Source organism: Planococcus citri, chromosome 4, assembly GCF_950023065.1.
Source record: "Planococcus citri chromosome 4, ihPlaCitr1.1, whole genome shotgun sequence".
NCBI classification, from domain to species: Eukaryota; Metazoa; Arthropoda; class Insecta; order Hemiptera; family Pseudococcidae; genus Planococcus; species Planococcus citri.
In genome coordinates, this window is record NC_088680.1 from 41,709,792 (window position 1) to 41,737,701 (window position 27,910).

The 27,910-nt window shown below is 33.2% G+C and overlaps 2 protein-coding genes across 5 annotated transcripts in view; one reads left to right on the forward strand and one right to left on the reverse strand.

Moving 5' to 3' along the window:
• Positions 1-1,208: 1,208 nt before the first annotated feature.
• Positions 1,209-6,888, reverse strand: LOC135845355 (band 4.1-like protein 5). 2 transcript variants are annotated; one of them, XM_065363848.1, is made up of 19 exons: positions 6,499-6,887; positions 6,305-6,409; positions 6,191-6,233; positions 5,928-6,104; positions 5,428-5,545; positions 5,265-5,352; positions 4,940-5,028; positions 4,764-4,865; positions 4,546-4,683; positions 4,328-4,447; positions 4,146-4,249; positions 3,955-4,074; positions 3,766-3,888; positions 3,562-3,654; positions 3,314-3,439; positions 3,130-3,241; positions 2,992-3,043; positions 2,232-2,786; positions 1,209-2,069 (listed from the first exon to the last, which is right to left on the reverse strand). In XM_065363848.1, exons 1-19 carry the CDS (start codon positions 6,649-6,651, stop codon positions 1,938-1,940), a joined length of 2,550 nt encoding a protein of 849 aa, XP_065219920.1. In that variant the 5' UTR covers positions 6,652-6,887; the 3' UTR covers positions 1,209-1,937. The 2 variants fall into 2 exon arrangements, with proteins under 2 accessions (XP_065219920.1, XP_065219921.1); XM_065363849.1 differs by lacking the exon at positions 2,232-2,786 and having other exon boundaries at positions 6,499-6,888.
• A 2,087-nt stretch (positions 6,889-8,975) lies between these two features.
• The window catches only part of LOC135845354 (amyloid beta A4 precursor protein-binding family B member 1-interacting protein-like), an 82,119-nt gene continuing 63,184 nt past the window's right edge, over positions 8,976-27,910 (forward strand). Inside the window, exon 1 of one of the 3 annotated variants that reach the window (XM_065363847.1) lies at positions 8,976-9,168. The gene's annotated coding sequence lies outside the window, so the exon portion shown is untranslated. Of the gene's footprint in view, positions 9,169-16,739; positions 17,087-26,257; positions 26,509-27,910 lie in introns of those variants that run through there. The other 2 variants (XM_065363845.1, XM_065363846.1) reach the window with 2 other exon arrangements.

Here is a 27,910-nt window from a genome sequence, read left to right on the forward strand (position 1 = left end):
ATTGCTCTGGAGCAAAGTTACACATTACACATTTTAATTAGTGCGTGATATGAAACGTATATCCATATAAGTTTTCCGTATCTCCGGAAGTGGAAAATGAAATGAGAAAAAAAAGTACAGTTAACGCATATCTGTCTATCGTTCGCGTTTGCTATAAGTAAATTTACGAAGGAAGTGCAATGACTTTATGCATTAAAATTCAAAAATATGTACTTCATTGAGGAACATAATTCATGCAAATGAAATATTGCATCATAGATTCCTTTGAAAATTACTTTCTTTCGAACCCTATTTTGTAAATAAAAAATCCATAAACTACGTCGTTTTATATTTTTAGTATGTACGTTGTCCATTTAATGGTATATACTTATTCGCGGAAGTACTTTAAATGTCAAGTCTTTGCGTTATGGCATTTTTCCAACGTAATCAGCCGTCAATTCTGTGAACTACGCGAAGCCGAAGCGCAAGTAGTCAACAAAACAAATAGGGCGCAATCTCTCAACTTACTGAATGGGGGTCATCTGAAAACTTGGGGTACCTGATTTACTATAACTGGTGGGGAAGAAGACGAACCTACGGATTTTACAACCATTGCGCTAAAAAAGATTGATTTTCTCCAACATGGGTAATAGGTTAAACGATGAGCAGTGTTACCAAGTTATTGTAACGTTCCTATTTCCTACTGTACGAACAAGGGTAGTAAAATTAATGATGCTACGACCAACTACCGACGAATGAATTACACTTATTGAGAGTGTTTTCTTTCCAGATTACATCAGAAGTCGAATTCGAGCGTGATGATTATCATAAAGAATATTGAAGCGCTGCAGTATAATTTTCAATGTTAAATAAAATTGTCGTATCCTCGTATATATTATTTGAAGAGTAAGATTAATGCTCTTCGATAAATACTTTTCATTTCTGTATGCAAAAAGTACGATGAATAAAAGAGAGATTCTTTTAAACTTGATGAAAGTTTCAGCAGCATCGTATTCAGTATCATATTCAATCGTTCAAACATCCACGAGCTGATAATGTCGATAATCTGTTATCAAATGAGTTTAAAACGGGTAACAATACAATACACGTGAATCTGAATACCGATTGATAATCAATATTATTTTTATGATGTCACATTGTCGATATAGGATTCAATTTACATTCCGTTCGATTAAATCTACAAAGTACAAACTCATTTTCGATCTGTCTATCTCCAATATTCACGCTGTATTTTTCATTTTAAAACCCATCGAGCACACAAAATGACAACTCTGATCGTATTTTTAAATAATTTTACTAACGTAAGTATAAGAATTAAAACTAGTGATACAAAATCTATAAGGACGGAAGAATTGTAAAATTAAGTACATAACTTTCATTCCACCAGTTACTTTGCTTAGGTAGCTAAAATAAATCACAGAAAATAAATACAAAATTTCGTTACAATTTAGATTGAATCTAAACAAAAAAAAAATCTTCTCATAAAAATAAATACTGATTCATATAAAAATGCTTTTCCATGGCACGCACTCGTATTTACTTTCCTAAAATCACCGGCCAGCTATGTAATAATATCTATAAGATCTAACATTTTACACTACTGTTTAAATCTAGTATCAAAATTTGCAATTTTTATCTAAATGAAGCTTAACCTAGGTATAAAAAAATCAGTGGGAAGTACGGATCGATCTTAAAATTTAGAAAAAAAATTCGTAATTTTTCATCTACGATGGCAGTTTTCGTAGAGATTAGCTTAAATAAATGAGAAAAAATTTCATATACTCAAAAACATCGACATAATACTTTCAAATATCACAATATTTTTTTTTTAGTCTTTGAATTCAAGCATTTTATACGTTGAGATTGGAAAAAAATAAATAAACGAGATTAACGAATACATCAATAAATTGTTATCTTATAATAAAAATCTGTATAGATTACAACTGCGTCGTGATCACTGTTTTTCTCACCACAGGCACTGTTTCTTTCGACTTGGTCGGAACAGATGAGTTTCCTTCAGCTGAAACTAGCCAAGGTGAGATTTGATTCAAACTTGGTACAACTTCGGCCTGAAAATTACAAATAGAAATGTCACATGGTGAAGGAAAGGATTCGAAATTTCAAAATGTACTACAATTTACATCAAACAATAAAACACAAACTAAGATACGAAATTACGAATAATATTCTAAGCTACAAGCGATACTAAAAAGCACAAGCTCTAGCTTTACCTTATTTTTATTAGCAGTTTTGTCAGCTTTCTCGGTTATCTTGGCAGTTTTGTCAATTTTCTCAACTACCTTGGCAGTTTTGTCAACTTTCTCAGGTATCCTGACCGAATCTTCTGTAACATTGACCTCAACACAAGGTGTACTTCTCACCTTTTCGGTTTCCTTTTCATTAACACTAGCGAAAGGATTTGAAGGAGTTAAGAACGGATTGGTAGAAGTCAACGAGGTATTTCCGATTTGGCTCGAAGTATTGGGCACCGACAGCAAACTGGTAAATGGATTGTTCGAGTTGAATGTCTCGTCTGAAGTAATGGTCAAAGGCAGTGAAAGCGGTTGCGTTGGTGATGTGCTTCGTGTAACGATACGCTGCTCCAATTTACCGGCTTCGCTCCATGAAAAATGTGTTACTGTGACCGGAGTAGCGCATCTTTTTACTTCCAAGTCGATTAAACTGACCGGAGGACTGTCGATTGGCGATGAAGCGTCTAAGCTACCGTTTGAGTGGTCTTTCGACGGAGTGTTGCCGTTTAAAGATAAGGTTAATTTGTCGCCACCCTAATTACATACAGATACGAATTAAAGCGAGGGGATTGGCTAAGCTCAAAGCTATTTTATTGAGGTGTGTTTTATTCATAAGGTGGATATTGGCATTGGCATATTGTACAATTTATACGTGCAACGATCGGAATGAATCGTGGAATGTACACAAATAAATGATACAATATTTACATCGAGTTTACAAGTTTTTTTTTTTACTTACCACAGAAACAATGGTAGCTTGTTCATTTTCACACCGAGGAGATTTCAAATTTCTGTAAAAAAAAAAAAAAAGGCAAACGTTATTCTGAGGATAATTTGTACAGAACATAAACACACAAGGTCATTGAACCACACATACTCAGCAAATAATAAAGAAACGTCAACGCTGCTGGTATTTTTCTTCGGGTTAGGATCATAAAGCGGATCAAACGATATCAACGATGTTTTATTCATTTCTTCTTCAACTTTAGCTGTGAAATATAATGTTAAATAGAATTTGAGAAGTTCCTTCGGAATTTTAATACAAGAATTCACTTCCTCACCTTTCAAAATGTTACATTTTAGTTGATCTTTGGGTATAGGCTTAGGACCAAGGCTGTTGCTGATTTGCCTATTGTTCGGAATTGGTGAAACAGAACTTACCGAAGAAAGACGATCAAATCCGGAATCTACAGAAACAAAAAAAAAAAAAAATTAAAAACTTGTAATACGATAAAAATCAACCATCAGCTTTAAATCCTGATTTTCCGAGAAAAATGTTCAATTTTTTGTAATTTAAAAACCAGATTACCATCAGTTTTACTGTTGAAAGTTGATTTGGTGGTATTAGTCTCATTTTTGTCTTCGGTGGTAAATACTTTACGCAATTCTTCTTCTACTTTGGCTATAAACCAAGAAAATCGAACGTTAAAATTCCATAAAATGCAAATAAACTATAAATTTTATGCGATAAAAATTAAAAATAGGAATAATGATGAATAACAAGATAATTAACCTTTCAATATATTGCACTTCAATTGCCCCTTCGAGATTGATTTCGTACCAGAGTTTACACCGGATGAATTTATATTCGCCGTTGATGGATCAACCGATGAAAGATGGTCGAGATCAATAATTTCTTTTTAAAAAAAAATTATACGTCAGTAAATAATCGATTCGATTTCGAACTTTATGATCATATTACCTTCACTTTTCTTCGTCAAAGTAGACTTGGCCGAATTAGTATCATTTTTATCCTCATTCGTCAACGGCGTCTCCTTCGCGAGGCTTTTTAGCAACGAATCCAGTCGTTTTTCAGCCACTCCTAAAAACATGAAATGATTGAAATTAAATTCAAGTGCGAATAATTCGAAGCAAATAAATCTCAACACTGACCCGAAGGACTGGAGACGTTTGTCGTTTCAGAAGGTTGAGCTTTTTCAGCACTTTCGGATTTTTTTGAATTGCTGCTTTCGGCATTTTCGGTATTAACAACGGTTCTGTGATGATAAAAAAAATTAAATAGTTGAAAAAATTTAATTTCATAAGTTTTGAAGAAGTAAAGTTTGCAAATGAACCTTTGTCTTTCTCGTAAAACGTGTGATTGTCTTCGGGCGTATCTTTGACTAGGCCTCCTTTCAAATTGAACAGTTCTTCTGGCTCGATTCTGTTGCGTTGTTTGGAATTCGGTTTTACCACTAAAATTAATGAATATTTGTTATGGAAATTTTGTCAAGATTTCAAAAATCCTCTACCATCAAAATAATAATCATTTTTCCAGATAATTAAATCGTACCTATATCTAAACCGAGAACCCATTCGGAAAAAGTTCTGCTTAGCTGAAGGACCTTTTATGGGGGCTCTGAGTCTGAAGAAAGCGTGATGTTCGACTGCACATTTCCATAAATGTTTGCATGCTTTCTCATTATGCAATCTATTCGCAAAAAAAAATCATTAAAATGAAAATTACCCATGGCTTAATTCAACTAAGCGAATAATTACTGTCTAGCGTACCTGAAAACAAAAGTATGTTCTTGTTCCCTTCCTTGGTCATCGTCTTCGACAACTATAAGAGTGAGTTTCTTTTTCTTAAAATCCAGCTTACTAATTTTCGGCCTTGAAAGAAGAAGTATTTAATCATTATTTCATTCATACATACATATAGCAAATTACTCGTTTTTTTTACCAACCAGAAAAATAATCCAATTTTTTGATTTCCTTCAAAAACTAAAATACCAGTAGGCGTCAAGCCGAGGGAATATTCGCAGCCATCTTTACCCTGCGAGAAAAAAATACGTATTAGTCGCTTATTGAAAAAAAAAAGAGTAGAAATTATTTAATAGTTAATTCAAATACGCTCGCGTAACTTTGACGTAACGTTTTACATTGTTTTAAAAATGTAATTGTGAACGTGAGTAATTCCCACAATACTTGACAGGTTTCTGTTAATGTTTAATCTCTTAATGGTTTTACCAACGAGTAACACCGTGTACGTTTAAATTCATTATTACTCACCAATACAATGTGATTATCAACTCCGTACATTTCTAGCCATTTGGCTTTATTAAGATAATTCATTTCAGCTTGAGCTGGAGTCAATCCTCTGAAAAAAAAAATTGAAAAACAAATCAGCACATAATTTTTCACATAGTTATACTCGTAATTGAATCCATTTTACCTGCACTTTTTGTATTCATCTAAAATTTGTATCTCTATTTCTTCCGTTTGATTGGGTACAAATCGAAATTCCGAAATAACTGCTGGAGTATGATGGTCCTCATAATCACCAAGTTCAGCTAAAAAATAAATCAGCTCAATTAATACATCAAGTACATTTTAAAATACTAAACAAATTTCAACATAAACAAAACAAAAACAAAATCATTAAAGAAATCCCCAAAAAAAAGAATAGCACAGCAAGCAAGTTGCTCTCCCACTATTTCACTCACTCTTATTGAAGAGACTGTCAAGCAAAACAATCATTAGCACTAGCTGAGCAAAACAATAAAAGAAGAAACAAACAAAAGACCAAAATACCGTATTTTCAAGATCCCCAATCCATCCTTAAAACATCGTATGTCAACTAGCTGAAAATGGGAGTGTTGTTTTTATTTAAAAAGATCAGTGAATGGGTATAAAAGACTAGATTTTGTTTAAAATAATATTTGTTTTACTTACATTGTAAGGCAAGAGCGGATAATTCAACGGTAACATTCTCAGGGCATTCTAATCTTCCTTCCAAGATATCTTGTTTCAATTGTAAGAAAAACTGGTAACGGGTAAGTTCCTCTCGCAAGAGATTTGGCTCGGATGAATAAAATTTTACTTTGAGTCGTAATGTGTAAGGCGGTCCGACTATATGAAAAATTAATATTAGTAAACATCTTCATCTACCTAGTATACATATTCGAGTCATACATTTAATAAGAATTTTCGCTTACTTTTAACTTGTTTCTTGATAGGTTTAGTTGGATCCAACCAATGCTACGATGAAAAGTTTGATTAAAAACACGATAACGATACTTATTTTCTAATACTGGGTACATGAATCATACCTGTACGTTATTGGCATCAGTATACTGTAAACCGAAATAATCCTTTTCGATTAAATCCAACGAATAAAATACCTGTTCGTATAAATCACTACCAACAGCTTTTTTCTGAAACACCCAAATAATAAGATGAAAATACGAAGCATTTACAGCTAAATAGGTGACTTGGTAATAGGGTTGGTCAAAATTATACTTACAGATAGATTTACTGATAAGTCAGTACCATCTAGTAGAATAACTTTACAATGTATGCTATGCTTATTTTGAGGTTGACTGCGGGAATCATTTTTTACATGGTTGATGGTCTTATGTCCATGTCGTCCTCTTTTCTTGCTCAAAAATCTCAACATTTTGGAATACGTTGCTAAACGTAGATGTTATCCGAAATCTACCACCAGTTGAACATCACTTTACAATTGCACGATTAAATAAAAACATTGAAGGAAATTTGTTGAAATTACTGGATGTGTATTGATTAATTAGTATAATTAAAAGAAATTAGATAAGGATTAAACGATTAATTAATTAATTAATTAAACAATAGTTTAAAATAGAACAAACACACACACAACACAACAATAAACTCATTTTGCAGTTTGTTGAGATTAGAAAATCAGGGCTGCCAAATGATGTGTTCGAAAAAAATGAAAACAAAATTAGCGACGCTAACGCTTCCAGTGGTGTAAAATAGTATTAGATTTCAAAAATTAAAATTTTTTTAAAAAATTTATATTTTTAATTTTTAATTTTTTAATAACATGAAACTGATGAAACTATAAAAGATTTTTAAATACGAATACGATAGAGACGATAGTCGATACCGCTAACTTGAATTGAAATAAATTTATTTGTCTACAAAGACTACAAAGTACAATAATTAGGTATTTCTGATTCTTGAATTTTGACCAATTAGGTATAATATAAAAGAAAAATGAAAAATTCGTTGAAAAAAATAAATAATGTTACTAATGTTTGCAATTATAAATTTTAATTCAGTTTTACAATGTGTTCCCTGTTTCATCGTTATTATTATTTCTAATTTTTGAAAATCATCTCATCTCACTCAACACCATTAATTCTCCCGTCATATCAAACTTTCAAACAAACCAAACATCAAACACCAATCCTGGTTATTGTTTTAAATAATTTTTTAAAATCATCTCATCGATCATACTTAATTACTTCCCCATCCTCCATGATTACCTCACCTAACACAACGAAGTTTCATGCACTGCATTAGCGAATCAAGTATCAACAAAGTTATGTAATAGGTGCGTCTACATATCTTCTACATCTACATCATTTGATTGATATCAACATGGTGATAGAAAACTTTTAAAAAAGTTATATTAAAATTAAAAACACATAGGTAAGCAATGCTAATCAACGATCAACTAATAAACTCACACCTAAAATCGGCATTATTTCTTTGATTTCATTACAATAATTAGGAAATTCCATAGATGATCAATCGCGGAACGAATTACTAATTTATTCACAAATCACACTTAGAATCGGCATCATCTCTTTGATTTCATATAGGTAATCATGATTAGCAAATTCCATAGTCATATCGCTGAATCGCAGGACGAGTAATTAGGTAGGTACTAGGTACTTATAGTTAATTATTTGCTCAACAGTTAACTCCTTCATGCTCAATCAAGCCCAATTAATGTATAGAGATAATTATTTAATTTGGATACGTAACTTGAATGAACTTCGATCATAGGTAGGAGTTGACTTGAAATGATCGGACCTACATATCACCTATCAAATCAAAATTAATGAGTGAATCGATCACCGATCACAGTTCACACTTCACAACAACGAAAAAATCAGAACTTGAACGTGTGAAAAATGAAAATAAACAGAAGAGCAATTTATTATTAAGCTGTAATTTCAACTAAAAGTCACAATAATTGAGTTCTAATAAATAACTTCTAAAGATCATTTAACGAAGTTTGAATGCAATTTAATTGAAAATTTCAAGTTACCACTTACGAGTACGAGCTGCTCGTTGTGATTACTGATTACTTAGTTTTCTTTTTCTCAAACAAAGTCTCAAACACCTTGTACTCGTAGTAATTTCATCCAATTGAAAATTATTTCATTTCTGTTTTGCAGAATTGGACGATCCTCTTCTCACAGTCTAGTCTCTTTGCAATAAAATAATGATGAGTAAGCATTGCAACCCTTTCGCATTTCGGTCTGATTCATTCGTCTCTATGCCAAAGTTTTTACTCTTCAATCTTTATCTTAGCTTTACACGAGCGATGTTTGAACTTCGAAATAGAATTAATTATTCGAGATTTGAAATTAATTTTTGAATAAGTATCAAACAATAATAAAAATAAAAATAAATCCTTTCATCGGTTTCATTTCATCCTTTGATTTGATTCATCGACCTTGTAAATAATCTTGTTGGAACATAAAGCGAACTGAATAAGCTGCAAGGTCGATGATTTGATTATTTCTTTCCACTTTTCCAGTTTCCACCATTTACGATGCAAGCGATCCTGGTTGTACACTTTATCCCTAACACAGTAAACACAAAGGAGTTCCTTCGTCGTGGAACATTCGGTTTTCCGGAAACTATTATTTGTTTATGTTTATAAAAATTTATTTATTTTATTTACATATTATTATAAACATTTTTCTAAATCTTTTCCTTTCTTTTTCGTGTAAGTTGTATCGTGTTTTGAACTTGAAAAGTATCGGAACTTTTGAAACTTTTAACAAAGGAATGAAAGCTTCGCCGGTTATATGTAAGTTTAGTTTAGTTTTGTGAGAATTTACATTTCATTGTTTTTTAGTGGTAGGTAAACTTTGATGAAATCAACATTCGGTATGCATGATTGGATTTGGAGGTAAGATTTCAATAATTTCCTTACAATTATTTAAGTAATGGTATTTTCAGGATGCAGGATGCTGAACGCTAATTTCACTTAGCATTAAGATATTTACAAACATCTGTACCGCATTTTGTAGAATTACACACCTTGAAATGATTTTGTGCACCATTCATGCTGCATAGTGCATTTTATTTTTCAATACGAATTCCACTGCATAGAAAAAAGCCAATAATTTGGAATTCACTTGGGCAAAAATTTCCATATTTTCCATTCACTTTGTCTGCAATCTGCTCAGCTTGCACTATCAAGGAACATGAATATTATCCATGTATGGATATCAATGCATGTTCATTGTTCAAATTGCCTCGAAATTGCATTTTCATGCCATATCAGCCGGATAGATAAACCGAAAACGTTTCCTTATCGGAATTATCTCGAATGTGTTTTGAATTTCCACTCATTCGTCGCACAATGTGAATGTTCATCGCTGAGGGAACATTTTTAGAAAATTTATTCCCACTTCATCAGTACTGCACATACGCTGATAAATGGCTCCGAATCGTATTTCATCACCCTAATAAAATACATTCTATCGTCGATTTTTTCCAACTTTTAAATGCCAGCGACTCATCGTACTTCGCTAGACTTGGAAGTGGAATTGGAGTTGGACTATTCGCAGGGGCGTCTATTTGGCGCCGTTAAGACATCGTCGGATGATTCATCTTTCCTAAGTCGCATTCTCTCCTCTCCTCTCAGGGCAGGGGCAATGGGGACATTTTGTCGACGGTATTTTGAATGTTGTGTCGTTCGCTGCGCAAGTGAACTTTCAGGGTTACCAACCTTTTACTTGAATTTATATAGTTCGAATTTTTTTACGTGCAAATGCAACGTGCTCGAGGTCGAGGAAGAATGCGGAAGTTTGGAATCGGAATTGCTGCGGTGATTGTATTTCTACGAAAAACTATTACGCATCGAGTCGTCTGTATCGTTGTTGTCTAACGTTGGTGTTATGCAGATTAGATGGGCTACAATCTGGATAAGATTTTGAGCAAAATTAGGCAATTTGGAGGGTCTATTTCGTCTTCATTTGTCCTCGTTTATTTTCGAAGTATTTTTTCAAGTGTATTCATCTCGAATGAATCATTCAGTTCGAAAACTGAATCCATTCTTGTCTCGATAAAGAAGACGTATAATCCTATAATTAGCGTTTTATTCATCCTTGTAATCGAATCGTCGTTTTCAAAAGTCAATTGAACTTGAGCCTTATAGGTTGTCGAGGTGAAGAAAGCATACCCCTATAATACCCATCTTAAGTGGCTTTTCGAATTGAAACTGCCTCTAATGAGACTAATTGAATCAGAAATAGTCTTATTAACAAAACATAGACGCTCTCTGGTAGCATTGAACGAAGGCACCGAGTCCCTCTTGCCCTCGACCACCGACGCTCTCCAAAATAGCCATATCTTTCGCAGCTACAGACGCCCCTGTTTTCCGGTCATGTCTGTTTACTTCTCCCTGACAGGTTCCTTTCATGTCGCGTCTTTTCTCATTTTTCCTCTCTCCTAAACATGGTTACCAACTTATCGGGCAGAAATTCGTTTCTCGATTCCGGAGTATGAGAAAATAAACATATTTTTTAACGATCTCGTGATTTCTTTGGTAATTGCTTCGGAATTAAACATCGAATTAGAGTCTGGTTGGAGTATTTACCTTTTAACGACGTCCAGCTACCGTAATGACCTTTTTTCTCCTTCGAAATTACCTCCATTTACGATGAAAAATTGAGTTAATTTTTCTAATCAACTATTACATGCGAGTAACGAGATGTTTGTATCATTTCAAAGGGCATTTTCCTATTCAGAAATCGAGCGAAAAACTTTTCATACTTCATAATATGTACACAGGGACTAAAGTACTTATCTACGAAAATACCTACCTCTTGTAATAAATTATGTACGTTTAGCGTGTCGGTCCTGTTGGTGCATTTGCGGATAACTGCGTAAGTTTATCTTCGTTAAAAGCCAGAGGGTTCGCAAATGGGTCTTAAGCTTTGAAAAAATAAAATCTTCTATGTCCACGTAGGTACTCATCGTCAAGGTTGGAGAAAAATAAAAAAGCCTTTTTAATTAAGTCGGGTACTTACCTGCGATGTTATTACTCTACCTCGACAGCAGCCAATTACAAAGATGCAGATGTTTTTCGAATCGTTTTTTTTCTCTCTTTTTTTTTATTGTGGTCGAGATGATGATATCCTGCAGTGCGAATCGACTTACTATAAATTCTCGTCGAAGCTGCCGAACCATTATTTTCGAATTGTTGTTGTTGTAACCGTAAGTATATAAATATATTCTCTCGAATTGTTTCAACAACTTGGCAGAAAAACTCGCCTTATAACTGTTAAAATAGTACAACTACGCGAGTTTACTACCCTTGGCGTCGTGTTTTGGTCTCCTTTTATGGGACTTTGAAAAATGATCTCGACGTTTCAATGGTGATTAATTTGATCTCTAGGTGTTGATGCTTAATTGCCGATCGTGTCGTAAAGATACCGAGCAGCTATTTTTGTACACTTCCTCCATATTTTTTATAATGTACTTACTCAGATTCATATTCATTCTTATATATAACCAGCATCACGAAACATTACAGCGTTAAAGTCGTCGGTTCTAAATTCCTCCTCGCGAAACGACGACATCATAAAAATCTCAACACAGAAAAGAAAAACTTTAAAACTTTACAGACTTTGATTTATCGATAGACACCTGTCAATAAACTTCAACTCGGATGTAAAAGTTACTCAATTGTACCCCGATCGACCTTTTCTTCGTATATTTTATAGAGGGAAATACCACTTTTTGCATCGTTTTGTTTTATTTCACTCTTAGAAGCGTACAAAAAAGGGTAGAAATCGTTGAGGGTAACGACTATACCGTCTAACTCACGCAGCCCTTATATTTTCAAAAAAAGAGGGATTGAATTTTTCAAAACTTCCAACACTTTCTCCCGTGCAATCCGAAATGCGAAACTTTCCTCTAAATTGTTTTCCTTTTCTGTAGTTGATACAACTCGCTCCTCATCTTCAACTTTACGTGTATATGTAATATTAAAATTTAACTCAACGTTGAACAAATAGCAACTCTGAAGCCTGAGTTATAAAAAATTCATATCCAATTTACTCGCGTACATGCTCAAAATTTAATTCATTAATTTTAAATCAAATATTATAATTTAAAACAACCTGCGTATTTCTTCGCCGAAAATTTCACTATAGTCGAATTACCTCTCGAGATAGAAAATTATTGTTATGGTTACGACTCGACTTACCTACGAAACGACGTGATGTTTGGATTTTGTGATTTTTGAATCGAAAATTCTCAAAATAGGTACTGATATGAAATTTCCTGGAGTAATAGTTTTCATTTGCTGGTGATTGGTACCGATGTAGTAAAAATTAACCTATTTTATTATGCTGATTGTTTGAGAAGGAAAAGAAGGGAAGAGAGGTTATTTGCATTACTTACATTTTTCAGAATTATCGTCATTAGAGTTACCTATATTTAGGAGTTTTCGTGGAAATTTCTGTAAAAGTATTAGACGATAGTAAAATTTTCTAAGAAAAATTTCGCTCACAATTAGGTTTAAAAATTTTTCATGGTGGAAAAGAAGTTGGTTGATACGACTTTTTGAAGAAAATAATATTAATTGAGGGCAAAATTCAGAAATTCCAAGATTGAGATAAATGGGATTAAGACATTTTCAACCACAGTATTTTACAATACCTACTTGAGAAAAAAAAGTCAACTTCTCGAATAAAATTATTAAAATTGATAATTTTTTGTGTTGTAAATTTTATAGGTAAACCTACTTATTTTTGAGTATTACGAAAAATAGCTAAAAAGGAATGTATTTTTTTTCTCAAAATTTTCAAAAAGTTAATCGCAAAAAAAATACGAAAAACAAAAACCCATGTTCTATTGATATTTGAAATTTTTTGGACAAGACTTGAAAATGAAAATTGAGTATACTTTTCAGAATTTGATTCGATCTCTTCCATCTCCTCCTCCCACCGTCATAAAATAAATTTGGAAAATTTTGCAATATACCTAGGTAGCTTATAAATGCTTTGAAATAGACCAGAAAGAGGAGCGACGATTCGGTTTTAAAATTTTCACTTTTTTCAGCTGAGAACTGATCAATCAAATACATTGAATTTTCATTAATTTTGAACGTGAATCTCAAAAATTATAGAAAATTAATATCCATCCGAAGTCTCCATAACTGCTTAAAACGGTCATAAATAGATTCAAAAATAGTTAAAATAAACCAAGAATTTGTGTTCACATGTTTTCAACAATTATCGGTAAAAAGTGTCGCATTCCAAAAATTTTACATTTTATGGAATTTTTTGAAGCAATTCTGTATCGTTAAATGAAATTTTGAGCTAAGGAGCAACTTTTTGGTTTCAAGTTTTTAAAAATCATCAATGTGATTGAGTTCATAACGTTTCCTTATTAGAACACTTCGAGATTACAAGCAGATGTCAGGTCATCGAGGGAGTAAGAAGGAGAAGACTTTTATGCTCTCTCGATTTCAAAAAGGTTTTAGTTTTGGAAAATGACAATTCTAGTCACAGAATATCTATTCGGATCGGAACAGCATCTTTTATGATATTATCTATTGTGATTTTTTCAATTTAATCTGCAACATGGTTGGCCAAGAGGAAGAGTACGTTGACTTGAGATGCATCTGGTCTTGTCCCCCTCCAAAGTTCATAAAATTGATATTGAAGAAGAAAAATTGTCTCCATGACGTTTGAATCTAAAGATTTCACAATTACGTTGATAACATTCAATATTTGCCAGAAAATCGAGGTTTAAAATCGTGAATCTAATAATTTGTTTTTCTTCTGGAAAGCAATTTTTTTGAGTTCATCCCTTATAAGGAACTTGTGACCGGGAAGAGGGTATCCTAATCAGTAGAGAAGTTCAAAGTGATGATTAAACCCAACGTAAATTTCATTTCTTTAATTTAAAAAAATTCAAACTAGTCTCATTTTCATTTTTAAAAAAAATAAAATTGAGGCTCAAGTCAAAGCTAAAATTTTATTTGTCTTCTCTTCATCAACATCTTCATCGATTCGTAGCAGTTTCAACCCGTTCTAAGGCCACTCCAAATTTTTGAATTTTTTAGAAATTTTAAAAAAAGACCCAAATGAAATTCAGCATTTACATACAAGTTTACAAAAAAAAACACTCCAATTTTCCGCCTCAAATTCCGAAAAATTCTTGGATACTTGGAAAAAGCATTATGAAAAAGCCCTCAAGTCCAAAATTTCAGCTAACCAAATTCATTTTAAAAATCTAAAAATACTCCAAAAATTGATGAGTGATGAAGAAATCATATTTTTTCAAATTGCAGCATAATTAAGTTGAAAAATTAGAATTTCCATTTTTGGGTAATGTAACCCCTTACCCTCCTCCTCGAATATATTTTTAACAAATTCCAAGCATTCTGGAGCTTCCAGTGCAAAATCAGTTTTCTTGAGGAATTTCAGATATCTCAGAGTAGTTGGATATTGACTTGTATTGGTAAAATTTTGATTCATATAGGTACTTCGAGTTGTTTAGTCGAAAAATATAACTCTTCCAGCAAATTGCTAAAGAAAGGTTCGAGTTGGTTGAATATTCTAGAATTTTGTTTCTGGAATTTCTGAATTCATTTTTCATTCTTGAAACTTTTGAAAAATGATGCAGTATAGAATTGAAAAAATTGATAGTTTAAAAAGTAAAATAACTGATGCAAAAAGCAATTTTTATATTTTTTTCAAAAAGAACCAATTTATACAAAAATTATTAGAAAAGGACTTTTTTGATATTTTTGTAAAGTTGAGATATCTGGCTGTTTTGACTAGAATGGTGGGACTGGTTTGGGGGAAGGGGAGGGTTTCGTAAAAAAACATTGTTTTTGATGTGAGAAGTTAATTTTTCTGCTCTCGAACTTCAGTCAGAGAAAGGAGAAAGAAAATAATCTGGCCCGAGCGAAGCAAGGGCGAAAGCTTTTGAAAATTTATGATTCAAGAAGTAAAAACCCATAGTTTTTGGTAATTCTTTGATTATCCCAACTTTTTGCCTCCCCTCTTCCGTTTGGCATGCCTCTGCCAGAATGGCTAGAAACTAAGACCGATGTATTTGGGAGGTCGAACAAAGCTCATTAATTATAATTCAGCAATATCCCACAATTTGATCAAATTTTGATTTTTTTTCAATTCAGAAGGCCTTTGAATTCTCAAAAATTCACCAAAAATCAAAAAATGAAATTCAGCTCCTAAAAATTTTACTTTGTGGTATATTTTCATGTGTTCTTCCAATTTCTCTCTCTAGCCTTAAATTTTTTTGCGAGTTATTGGGTTACCTTCTTTGTTCGTTTTTGGTTTTTTAGTTCAGCTAGAAGCCAAGTTCCTGTTCTGAAAAAGCCCTGTTTTTTGATCACATGTGACCTCGTATTTAATTTTCGGCAATTTTCATCCTGTTTGCAATAAAAATTTACGATAAATATTTATGCTTATTTCAGGCAAAAGCTTCGCGTATCTATTCAGAATGTTAAGTAAGCTTTCGCCCGAAGCCTGCAAAATAAGCATTTACCTTTGAGAAAAAAACCAGCAATTAAAAAAATAAATTCCCACCTCAACTCGTAAATTTCCCAATCTCATGCATCAGACATTATGCATTATGTACTTTTGAAACCTTTTCGACCATCTATTTTCACACGCCATCACCACCTACACCTTTCTTTCTAGTACACTTAATGCAGAATAGCAAATGGTAGGCCACCTTTTTCTCACAATCAGCTGTTATTCGGTACCTATTGGAGTCGACAGAAGTATGAAAATTTAAGCAATAAATTTCAGGTACAAGTCGAACCATACCCTTCGGCCTCATTACCTGGTAACGAAAAAGGATTGAGCGTCGGCGGGCTTCAATGTCGAAACGGTTGCGTGTGAAAAAAGTCTACGAATGAAATTCAGATTAAAATCGATTCGATTGTCCGTGTACTCGTATATATTGTTGGTGTACCTACCCAGTACCTTACCTACCTTGTCGTATATGCGCTATTCGTCGTTTTCGATTTATGTTAATAAATTACATACAAACGTGTGTCTGTCAATGCGACTATAAGGGAAACCATGGGAAAGTTAAGGGTATCGATTTACTGCTCGTATTTTCACTTTCGATAAAAAAAAAGGTCGTCAAATTAACCCCGCCAAACAAACGAGTGAAAACCTCCCAAATTTTTTACCCTGGAAATTTTTTCGCAGCATCACGACGTCTTCTACATGAGAGCTGTATTGGGTTGTGGTTGAGGAGGCTTTTTGGGTGAAGTGGCCGGCATTTGAGAGGTTAAAGAACCCGGATACGTGTTGCTCTTACAGCCCGGTCGAGGGTAAAGAACCGCCGAAGCCAAGCGCAGAGTCCAAGTCGCGAAGGTTATACTCGTATGCTGCGAAAGCTCGTCGAGAGAAAACTTGATACCGGCGTCTGGGCAACACTGTTTCGCGTCGTAATGACTCAGCGGCGGTCTAACTTAACCTAACTCGGCACTCGGATTCGTTTATTGTTATTACTCGTTCGTTCGCAATTTGCGTATGAGTTTAACCCGTTCCGTGTTATTTTGACTTTTTACTACCGACTCGCATTGTGTTCCCCCTCGTCGAGCATATGGTGATTGATCACGACGCGATCTCGAGCCGCTCATTAGATTCGCGACGATTTTTTTCAAATTTCGAGCAGATTCGAAGGTGAAAATTGGTGATCGAGTGAATATCTCTTCGAAGTGTGATTTTTCGCGCCCATTTTTACGATTTATCGTACATATGTGGTATTCCTAAGGTGTTTTGCTACGTTTGGACGATTGTCTGGTGTATCATCGATCTTTGGTGAGTTGGATTTCCTTCGTTTGTACCCTAACTAACTATCGTATAGGTTATTCTTAATATTTAACGATTAAACTTGGATGAAAGTTTGCTTATATGTTGCAAGTTAGGTGCCATAGGATAGCGTGTAACACGACAGGAGATGTTCTGTTTGGGTATTTTGGACAGAATCAAGCGACGAGTGAATTTTCAACCTGAGTGTACACGATATCACGTGTTTCAACTTACCTCACTGGCATGTTTAGTAGCATGCCTTGAAAATAGTATTTTACATCCCCTCCCCCCACTCCTACCCCTTGTGTAATTTCTACTCGATTTGCTGGTTATAAAGTGATTTGGAAATGAAATTTAATATTTCAGGATGTGATGATGAGGTACCAAAAAATAAAATAAAGTTGAAAAATTATGAAAAAATACTTTTGAAATCCAAAAATTGGTGGGAAATTTTGTTTTGAAAAATGCTGAGTACCTAAACCTATCAAATTACTAATATAACCACCAGAATTTCTCTACAGCTGCTAACTTGCAGATCGAGAAAAAATTACTTCTTTGTTTTCTCAATAATGTGGAAAAAGGAAGATCGTATGCATTCCCATTCGCAAGAAGAGGTAATGAGAGGGTAAGGAGGGAGGGGGGTTTATGAAATGTAATGAAAATTTTTTCAAAAGGTTCTTGAGTTGAAATAAATTGAAATTTAATATCATTCCATCTTTTTCATCATTTTTTCGTAATTTCAAACGTATTAATCTGTATTAAAATCTAATAATATTTTATATTTTGAAAAAATAAATTGATAAATTCCCCAATCAATCTACTAAATCACGAATTGACGTTACCTTTCCATTATTCTTCTAAAGTTTCGACGATAAATTAATCATACGCGATAATCAGTTATGACTCATACTTACTATTTGAAACCTCGTGTATCAAAATTTATCATTTTTGTAATAAAAAAAAATCACCATTCCTGTAACTTTTCCAACCATTTCATTGGATTGTCGTAACAAATTTTTCCATCATTTGTCTCCCTCTCGGAATAGAATATTTCGAAAAATGTCAATTTGAGCCCTGAAAGAAAATTATTGTAAAAACGGAAGAGAAAATTTCAACCGTAAACTGGTAGGTTGTTTTTGATTTCTTTGCTTTAGAAAAGTTGGATGAAGAGTTTCAGGGTGAGTCAAAAGGCAGGGGAGGGGAGATGAAATTTTAATTGTTGAACTTGAAGCCCTATTTTCTTTTTACTAAGGTTCAAAATTTTGATACCTTCCAAAAAAAGTCGAAAAAAAGATGTTTCAAGTACATATCGCACCTCGGGAGTAATAAGGTCACATCTCAAAAAAAATTGATTTTGATGTTTTTGCATTTTTGGGGTTTGTATGACCCCCCCTCAACCAAAAATTACACTTTCAGTTGGGTACATCATCTAGATCTTGTAAAAAACGCAAATGGCCTAACTCAAAATCTCAACAACATTGCAAGTTGTTTGGAGTTATAAGGGCACATCTCAAAAAACTCCACCTTTTTTGAGCAAATTTCGTACATACAAAGTGTTAACAAATAGTTTTGATTGTTTTGAATGTTTGTCAGTTAGAAATAGTCACAAGGAGTGCATTTTTCATTGGTTTGTACCAAATAGAAATTTTTTTTTAAATTGATCACTTTTCAGAAAAATGAATTTGCACATATCATGAAATTTTAGTTTTTTGAGAAAAACTCAAAAACTAAGCACTTTAGAAAAAAACTAACGACATTCTGTCGATTGGAAATTTAATTCTCTACAACTTTGTTGTCATGAAATTTTTTTTGGACGCTTCCTTTCGCCTCCACATCAACTTTAATGAAAGGTTATAACTCAAAATGTTTTCCAAATATTGAAATATTTCCTCTTTAAGATTTTATTTTTCAAAGTGTTCTTATGCTAAATGAAGGTAGGATACCAGATCTTTAAAATGAGGTGCTATTCATTCCTCACAATTAATTATAAGTTGATAAAAATAATGAATCAAGTTTTTAAAAAAAAGAAAATCACTCTCCTGTAAAATTTCACTTTTTTGAGATGTGACCTTATAACTCCCGAGGTGCGATATATGTGCATTCAATTTTAAAACAGCTTTCAGTAATTTTTCTGCTTTTTTTCAGAGGTTTACACCAATAATGAAAATGAAACAATTTTGAACAGTGTTATAATAGTTTATGAATGGTTCAAAACCGTTGAAAAAAGTGGAAAATCACTAACAAAAAAAATCAATTTTGAATACATGTGAACAGTACAATCATTTATCACCAAAACAAATAAAATTTGTCTTTTTTTGGAAGTTTTACTGCTTTAAAGTTTGGTAGAATGTGGGGATTATTCGATTCTGAGTATCCAAACTCTTCTCCACATTTTCTTAACATTTTCCTTCAATTTTTTTCAAATTTTCTACTAATTTAAAAAAAAAAAACTTGAAGGCAGCACACCCTAAATTTCAACTCATCTTTGGTCGCTGAAGAGTTGTGATTTCTTTCAAAAATCTATTTTCAGAGATTTTCTCCTCTATTGTGAACATTAAATTGTTTATAAAAAAATTTCAACCTTTTTTTGTTCAATTCCATTTCAATGTTTTCTGAAAGAAGTCGAGGTAGGTAGGTAAAAGGTAATAAAAAACAAGTCTTTGAATATTCAAAACGACCATTCTCTTCAAGTTCATTTTTCTCGATTATCCTAAAAGGACCAAAAATGAGGGAGTTCATGATTCGAATTTAGAGAATTTCAGAGTTGTTTTTATCGTCATGGTGAAAAGAACACACAGTTTTACAGAATTCGATTTTGAAATTGTAAAGAGAACAGATTTTCAAAATTCATCAATCTGGATTTGTCAAAATCCGTGTTGAAAAAACATCTGAAGAATGATTTCCTGTGATTTTTTTACCCTACAAATCAGACAAAACAACATTCAGTATAATTTTTCAAATATTTCCTGTTAATAACAACTTTTTAAAATTATTATTTTGTTGTTACAACTATTACAACATGATTAGTGAAACACCACTTGCTAAATAATTCTTGATGGTCATTTTAATTGCCATCCTCATCCCAAATTCAATACATATTCTGACAAAATCATGAAATCTCTGATCAATCAGAAATTCGAATTTTTGGAGCAATACTTTCCAAGCTACCCACCCCTTCTCCTCCTCTTCAAAACGAAGAGAAAAATTGAATTCTGCTATTTTAGAAAATTGTATACCTACTTGAACACTTTGTTTGAATTTTCGAAGTTGGATTTTCATTGCTCCTTCTCCTCCTACTCCTCCTTTCCGGAAAACGCAGGAAAGTAAATATCTACATATATAATTTCTGCAGATGAAAATTTTATCATCTTTGAACAGCTTAACCACCCAATCATTTTCAGTTATTTTTAAACCTTAAAATTTGAATTCTTGGAGTTGACATTTTACTACCCCCTCCCCTCCGTCTTCCCGGAAATCGCAATGCATTAATCATCATTCTATAATTCCTGAATACTCGTATTTCGAAAATTTTATAAACACTTTGACCTCCAAGTCATTTGCATTTGTTTCGAACCTGAAAATTCTAATTTCTGTAGTTGAAATTTCAAATGACCTCCCCCCCACTTTCAGCAGTCTTTAAATTTTATCAGCAACTTCATTATCTTGGTATTGAGCTTTTTGAAGTATACATTTCTCGCTGAGGTATGATTTTTACGTGTTCAAATATTTTCCTCATGGAAAAAAGAGTGAAGAGGGGGAGGGGGGAAGTGATCAAAAATAGATCCATAATGGAATAAAATTTGAATCGAGGTGCGAAAAAAGACTCGAAAAAATGATTCGAGATTTTATAATCTGTATCCATGCTTATAGAAGGAAGGTGAATGAAATTAAGATAAGCTCGAAGTCGAAACCTTTTGGTTGTAATTTGTTCGACGAACGAGAAAAATTCAAGGTACAAGTTGTGTAGGTACTCGCATCGTTTATTTTCGAGTAATTATGGTAATTTATAATACCATATTCTATCTTCACCCGTGCTGGTTATCTTATCAAAAGATAAATGTACATAATAGCGAATCGATGTTTTTTCCTTTTGGTTTGGCAAAAATTTACGAATTTTTCACCTCTTGAACGGATGTACTCCTTACGTACGTAGTATGTACTTAGCATACTACGTGAAATTCCCCGACTGAATTAATTTTTTATACCTTTTTTCCAATGTTTCTGTCCTGGTCTCGTACATCTCCAGTATTCCATATATGGTTCGTGTACTGTACATACTTATTCAAATGGCGCGCAGTTGTTGTGTCTTTTCGACGAAATCCAATTTACATAAAATGTGAAGTGGACAATGGGTGGATTTGAAATTATTTTTTTCTTCTTGTTTTTTTGTGTTTTTTTCTCCTCCGTTCCATAAATCCGATAGGGTATGTGTGTTCTCATATATAGTACCTGTGTTTGGTTGCCAAGGTAGGCAGATATAGGTTTAGGTACCTATGTTTATTGTGTACAGTGGAGTCAATAAGGTTCGAAGACGAGTTCGATATTTACACACCTGGAAGATGCGGCTGGGCGCTTTGCTTTGCTTTGGCGCTGATAGTGATAACTTTTATGACCTTATATGACAAGTTTATTCGTGATGATTTTCCGCACCTCGACACCGTGTTGTGTTTTATGGCTATTTTAGAAAACGTGAAATGATCGTCGGAACAACGAAAAACGATACTATAATGGTAAATGATGGTCGATAAATGAACGCAGTGCTCTGAGGTTATACTTTTGAAAGTGCCTCACACATCTTCGTGTGTGACTGTGAAGTCGTGAAATCGTCTAGAAGAGGCATAGGTGTTTGAAATGGAATATTGAAGAAGCATTTTACAAGTTGTAAATTACCAAACAATGTTTGTGGAAGAATGTTAAAATACTCGAAATTTTCATTACCTAATCTTGAGTCATATTTAACCGAACACAATGAAGTTTTTATTCTAAGGAAATAATCTACCTTGACGTTTGGATCGGTTTGATGAAAGGTAACCGATCGGCATTTCCTTCTGTAAAATTGGCTATGACGTTGGTTCATATATTCTGCGGAGATATTTACGATTTTATTTTCTTCAAAGAGGAAATTTATGGAAACCGGTTTCGATTGTTTGTGTGATCATTTTTGAAGCGAAAAAAATTGAAGCTAAGATTTAAAAAAAAGTAGTAAGAACAGAGAATTAGAAAGTAGGAAGGCAAAGGGTAACAAAGGTATGAATTGAAATTGTCAAAAAATGAGATGAGCGTTGAATTATCGATTTCGAGAAAGAATAAGCCTGTGGAAAGGAGATGAAAATTCTGAAAATTTCATTCAATTTGTTAAAGAGTTACTCATTATACTTATTGGGTTTTCAGAATGGCCTAAGAAAGCGATAATACGTGAGATAACACGTCAATAAGATAATACTCGTATGATAAGTAAGAAAATTAGAAGAAAAAATCTGATGTTCCCATCGAAAATACCTACCTTTTCTAAATTGATGATTGAAATTTCAATGAATTTAGAGGTATGAAATCGAATGAATCAGTATCATCAATAAACGTATAATAAGAAAAGAACCTAATTCTGTTGATTTTAGAAGAAAATGATTTCATATTGTCGGACCTTCTTTTAGTCCCTTCCATATAATAGCCAATCTAGAGTCTTGGTATGATTTAAATTTTTTTCAAAAATTGTCAAAATCCCACCAAGGATATGAAAATTGATTCATCTACTAAAAAAAAATTTCCACATTTCTAATTCCAAATAAAAAATGAAACAAAACATTGTTACGATGTTTCGAGATTCGAGAATCTTGGTAGAAATTTCAAAACAAAGTTGGATGGTTTTTGGACGAGTTGCACTATCACGTTAAAAATAAACACACACATAAGGCACCATAATCCTTATAATCCATCATCATACGAGTAGGTACCTCGTCGTCGGTGCTGCCTTTACCTTGTAAAGTGCAGTAGCGTATATTCGCTAATACATTTTCAACATGCCGCCATTATATCTGAACACATTCTTGAAACCAACTTGAGACTACTATGTAGAGTAATGCTAATAAACCGACGACGATGGCGGCGCTTAAAAGCTGCGAGAAATCTGTGGAATTTTATTGTCGTCACACTTTACACACGTACACGATGAATGCCATCCATGCCGCCAATTCCGCTGCGCCTCGCCGGCGGTCTCAACAAAGCTGGTGCTTTTAAATTGTTCAAATAATCCGGCCTTGATGTTATTAGAAGTTGGTAAAATTATGCATACGAAATGAGCCGCTGCTGTGTCGCGAGTTGCTCCAAAATAATGTAAAGTCGCGATGGGAAAAAATTAGTCTGAATCTAATTGTAGGCAACTTTTCGAAAGAAGAATTCAATTTTTAATGTGAGTTTGAAGAGATAATCGAATGAATTGAACTTTATCAACATTGTGGTTTTTGTGAGGTTAATTTGGCTGATTACAAATAGTTTCTTTAGTTCTAATTTCTTGTTAATGTTTTTCGCTCTACGAGTATTTTGATTTGATTGGAATTTTTTTTCGCCACCACTGAAAAATCATTTTTCTTCAAAATTTTAAAAAAGCTACAACTTTTGTATAAATTGCTTAAAAAGTTCTATGCTTTTTTTTTGGCAAAACTTCAAAAAAGGTCTCTTTTTGCTGAATTTGTGAAAAAATTCTGTTGTTTGTAAAAACAGAAAAAAGTGTCATGCGTTTTACCAAAATAGCAAAAATGTCCTACTTTTGGCCAAAAATGCAAAGAAGCCCTATTTTTTTTCAAAATTTGAAAAAACCTGTTTTTTGTAAAGAAAAAATATGTTTTGTTCTAATGCTGCAAAAATTTTAATTTTTCTTGAAAATTTGAGAAGTTTCCTTTTTGCTGAATTGCGAAAAAAAAGTCGCAACTTAAAAATGAGAACTTTTTTGCAATTTTGACCAAAAATGTTTCATTTTTTGCTAAAATGATGAAGAAGTCCTGTTTTTTGTCTGTACTGAAAAAAGATCCATTTTTCACCAAAATTGCAAAAAAGTCTCGTTTTTGCTGAAATTTTGAAAAGATTTTTTATCAAAATTTTTAAAAAATGCTCTGTTTTTTGCTAAAACTGAAAAAAAGTCCAATTACTTGAAACCCAAATTGAAAAAAGACCTTGGCTGTTGCCAAGAATATGAAGCAGTTCTTGTTTGTAACATTGCAAAAAAAAGTCTGTTCCCCCATCAAATTGTGAAAAATCCTGTTTGTTCCCAAAACTGCATTAGAAATTCCGTTTTTTGCCGACATTTTAAAAAAGTTGATTTTCAGCCAAAATTTTACAAACGTTGTGTTTTTTGTCAATATTGTCCAAAAATGGCCGAGAACGTCCTGCTTTTTGCCAAAATTGATTCTGACATTTAAAAAATTAGAGAAAAATTGGTCGACTTTCTGACATTATGTCAACAATAAATGACGATTTCTGATAGTGACAGATTCGGGGCTGGATTGAAAAATGAACGTCATTTCTGGGTTCAGCGACCTGAAATCAGTCAAAAAAAGTCATTAAAAATGCGAAATTTGACAACTTTTTCCTAGCTCATTTTTTTGTCAGAAAATGACAACTTTTCATCAGAAGGAAGCGTTCTTGAGACAATCTGACTTCGGAAATGAATTCGCCATCCCAAAAAAACCCCATAGCCCAATTTTCAACTCGATTCGAGACCAAAAATGTTTTCCCCAAAAAAATGCATGACCCCTTTACATTTTTTGGATTTTTTTGAATTCCAAAAAAATCGAGTAAAATGTCGTTTTCGACTAATTAGAGGTCGCCGAGTCCGAATCTGGTGTCCATTTATGTCGTGGGACGCTGATTCGGTGAGAAATTGCGTCTATTTCGTAGAATACGAGTCCGATCGCAAAAACAAACGTCATTTTTGGATTCAGCGACCTCAAATTAGTCAGAAAACGTAATTAAAAATGCAAAATTTGACTACTTTTTTCTAGCTCATTTTGAGTCCAAAAAATGGCAAATTTTCAGCAGAAAGAAGCTCAAATTTCGATGGGTCATTTTTTGGCTCAAAATGCAGCATTCTAATTAATCAAGAAATGACTCATCGAAATTTAGGCAAAAACGAATTGAATTTTCGGTTCCGGAGGTTTTTTGAAACGGGGAATTCATTTCCGGTGTCCAATTGCCTCGACGAAGCTGCCTTCTACTCGAAAAGAACACTTTTTTGGAGCTTAATAACGAAGCCGAAAAAACCACTGCATTTTGCACTTTTAAAAACTTGATGAAAATCGGTCAAATTTCAGAGACATTGGACTTTTGAAAGCGAAAAAATTGTTTGTTGATTTTTTAACGTTATGTCAGCTTTTTTAAAACTTTGAAAAAAATCTTCAATTTTCAACATTTAAGATTAGGTACATTGAACCGGACTTTTGGATCTCTAATCTGACTTTCAAGAATTTGAAATGAATTACGGTGAATTTTTGACATTATGTCAGACTATTAGACTTTTGAAAGCTTGAAAAAATTACCAATTTTTTAAATTTCTATACTCACATTAATTTAGGCTTTTACATAGATATAAAGTCTTGACTTTTAAGGAACTTGGAAAAAAATCATTGAATTGCTAAAATTATGTCAAACTTTCAAAAATTACTTTCATGAGAATATCTAAAACTCTTGCTCCAAAAATCTCATTTTCACTTCAAAAAAATGTTCATAGAATTTGCGTTGGAAAATTTGAGGAGGTAGACGATTTCGTCCACTTCAGCTCCATGTTTGAGACGAATTACCGAACAAGAATTTAATAATTTTCCCTCATGAAATCCATATTCAAAAGTCCAAATAATAATATTGTTCTATACACTTGTATAAGTAAATGAAAATCCCCCCCCCTCCACCTCAAAATTTGCAAACCATTTTGACAAATTACCATGTTTTTCACTGCTTGGTCACGTGATGCCTTGAATTTGAGCCTAACAATATAAGAAAACCTGCGAATGCTTGCCCATGAAACAGAGCTTTTCACCCTTTAATCTCACTATTGCAATACGATAGAGTAATTCTCTATTCGGACTGCGTGAAATTATCACCAGATACGGACGATGGCCTATCATTAATGAATTGATAAAACTTCGCATCTTATCTCGTACTTGTACTCGTACATTTCATTTACATATTCGATCATCGTGCTCACTAGTGATGGATGTTTCTATATGGTTCGTGTAGTATTTGAAATTCGATTAAATAACCGTAGTTTTTTTGCTCTGTGACGAAATAAGAACCTTCTGTCTGAGGTACGCTTGTCGTGTAGTAAAAGTTTCGGAAATTTTAGACATTTTTTGTAAACTTATAACCGTGCACTTGTATAGTTTGATGTGCTGTATTTTTCCCCCCATCTTTCAAGATCACGAAACGCCAGCTTGATCGTACAGGTAATTACGGTTTGTCGTGTTACGTAGCTCAGATCACGCTTATAAAATACTTGGCTTTGTTTTTTATTCCATTTTATACTGGGTTGTAATCAAATGCAGATTTTATATCGCGATTTTATATACCAAGCTGTTGCACCGTAGTACAAAGCTCACTTTATAAAGATCCTACGATATCATATAGCTGAGATTCGTGTACGCTACTCTGGATTGTTTTTTTCTCTTCTTGCGTCTTTTTCTTTAGTTCATTTCGCGTTATCAACGTTATCGTAACTGCAGTCTGTATCTTTTAATTAAATTATAAATATAAGAGGGGAAGGCGGATTAGATTTATTTCAACTTCGGTGTAATTTAACTTTTTTATATCGAATACCATACCATGCCAGATTTGTATAAAATGTTGTAACTGTCGTCGTCGTACTCGCTGCTCACGCTTTTTTTCCTCATTTTTTTTTCATTCTTCGCCCCATGTTTTCTGGCTCGCGTTTCTATCATCTCTATACGCTCGAAAATGGTGTTTTTGTTAAATTAGTACTTCGTGCTGTATCTTGAATAAGAAAAACGAATTTTTCAAGCTAAATTACGCTGTATTTTATTTTTTATGCCCGCTATATACGCAAATGCATAAAAATTGCCCCGGAGAATACGAAATGTTTAAAGTGAACGTTTATTATGTAATATTTGCTAATGTAACGGTTTCATTTCGCTATGTATGAGGAATATTTGTTGAGACGTTGAGAGGCTTCTTTGTTGCGTGGAAAGCACGTATTGGTCATTTGTAGTGTTTGATATGTCGAATTGAGACTTGAGAGTGTGATGTACCTACTACCTACACGACGATCAAGCGATCTGCTGGTTCCCGGATGGTGTTTTCGAGTGTGTGGTTATGTAAAAGTATAAGTGAGAAGAGATAGTCGTGTAATTGGATCGTTTTTTGATTTCTTTTCCAAATGTTTGATCAGGTATGATGAACAAAAGGATAGAATGTCGTATAGTTTGAATAGACGAGTCGAAAGGTATTTGTGATGGAACGTGTTAGAATGAATATCAACAATGCGATTTTTCTGATTTCTCTTCAAAAAATTTGGGTTGAAGTAAAGATTGGAGGAATCAGATCGTGAAAATTATTCGTTTCCCCTGAAACCCCCTTAAATCATGCATCACACGTTTTTTTGGGTGGGTATGGTAGGGAAAAGGTGGTGGAAGAGACAATACTAGAATTGTCGAAAATTCGCTTTCTGTCAAAATTACGAAATAGTGGACTCGTTCTTCACAAAAAAAAAAAAAAAAAAATGGTGCTTTCAAACAAAAAATTTCAAATTTTTGATTTTTTCCCCAAAAATTACCCAAAAGTCAAAAGTTGCTAAAAAATATACAAAATTCTCATTTTTTATTCGAGAATTGC

Coding starts and splice junctions, on each gene's coding strand:
- LOC135845355 (XM_065363848.1), bottom strand. CDS start 6,651: ATGTTGAGATTTTTGAGCAAGAAAAGAGGACGACATGGACATAAGACC. Junction 3,242..3,313: donor AAAATGTAACATTTTGAAAG/GTGAGGAAGTGA, acceptor TATATTTCACAG/CTAAAGTTGAAGAAGAAATG. Junction 2,070..2,231: donor AAACTGCTAATAAAAATAAG/GTAAAGCTAGAG, acceptor TGTAATTTTCAG/GCCGAAGTTGTACCAAGTTT.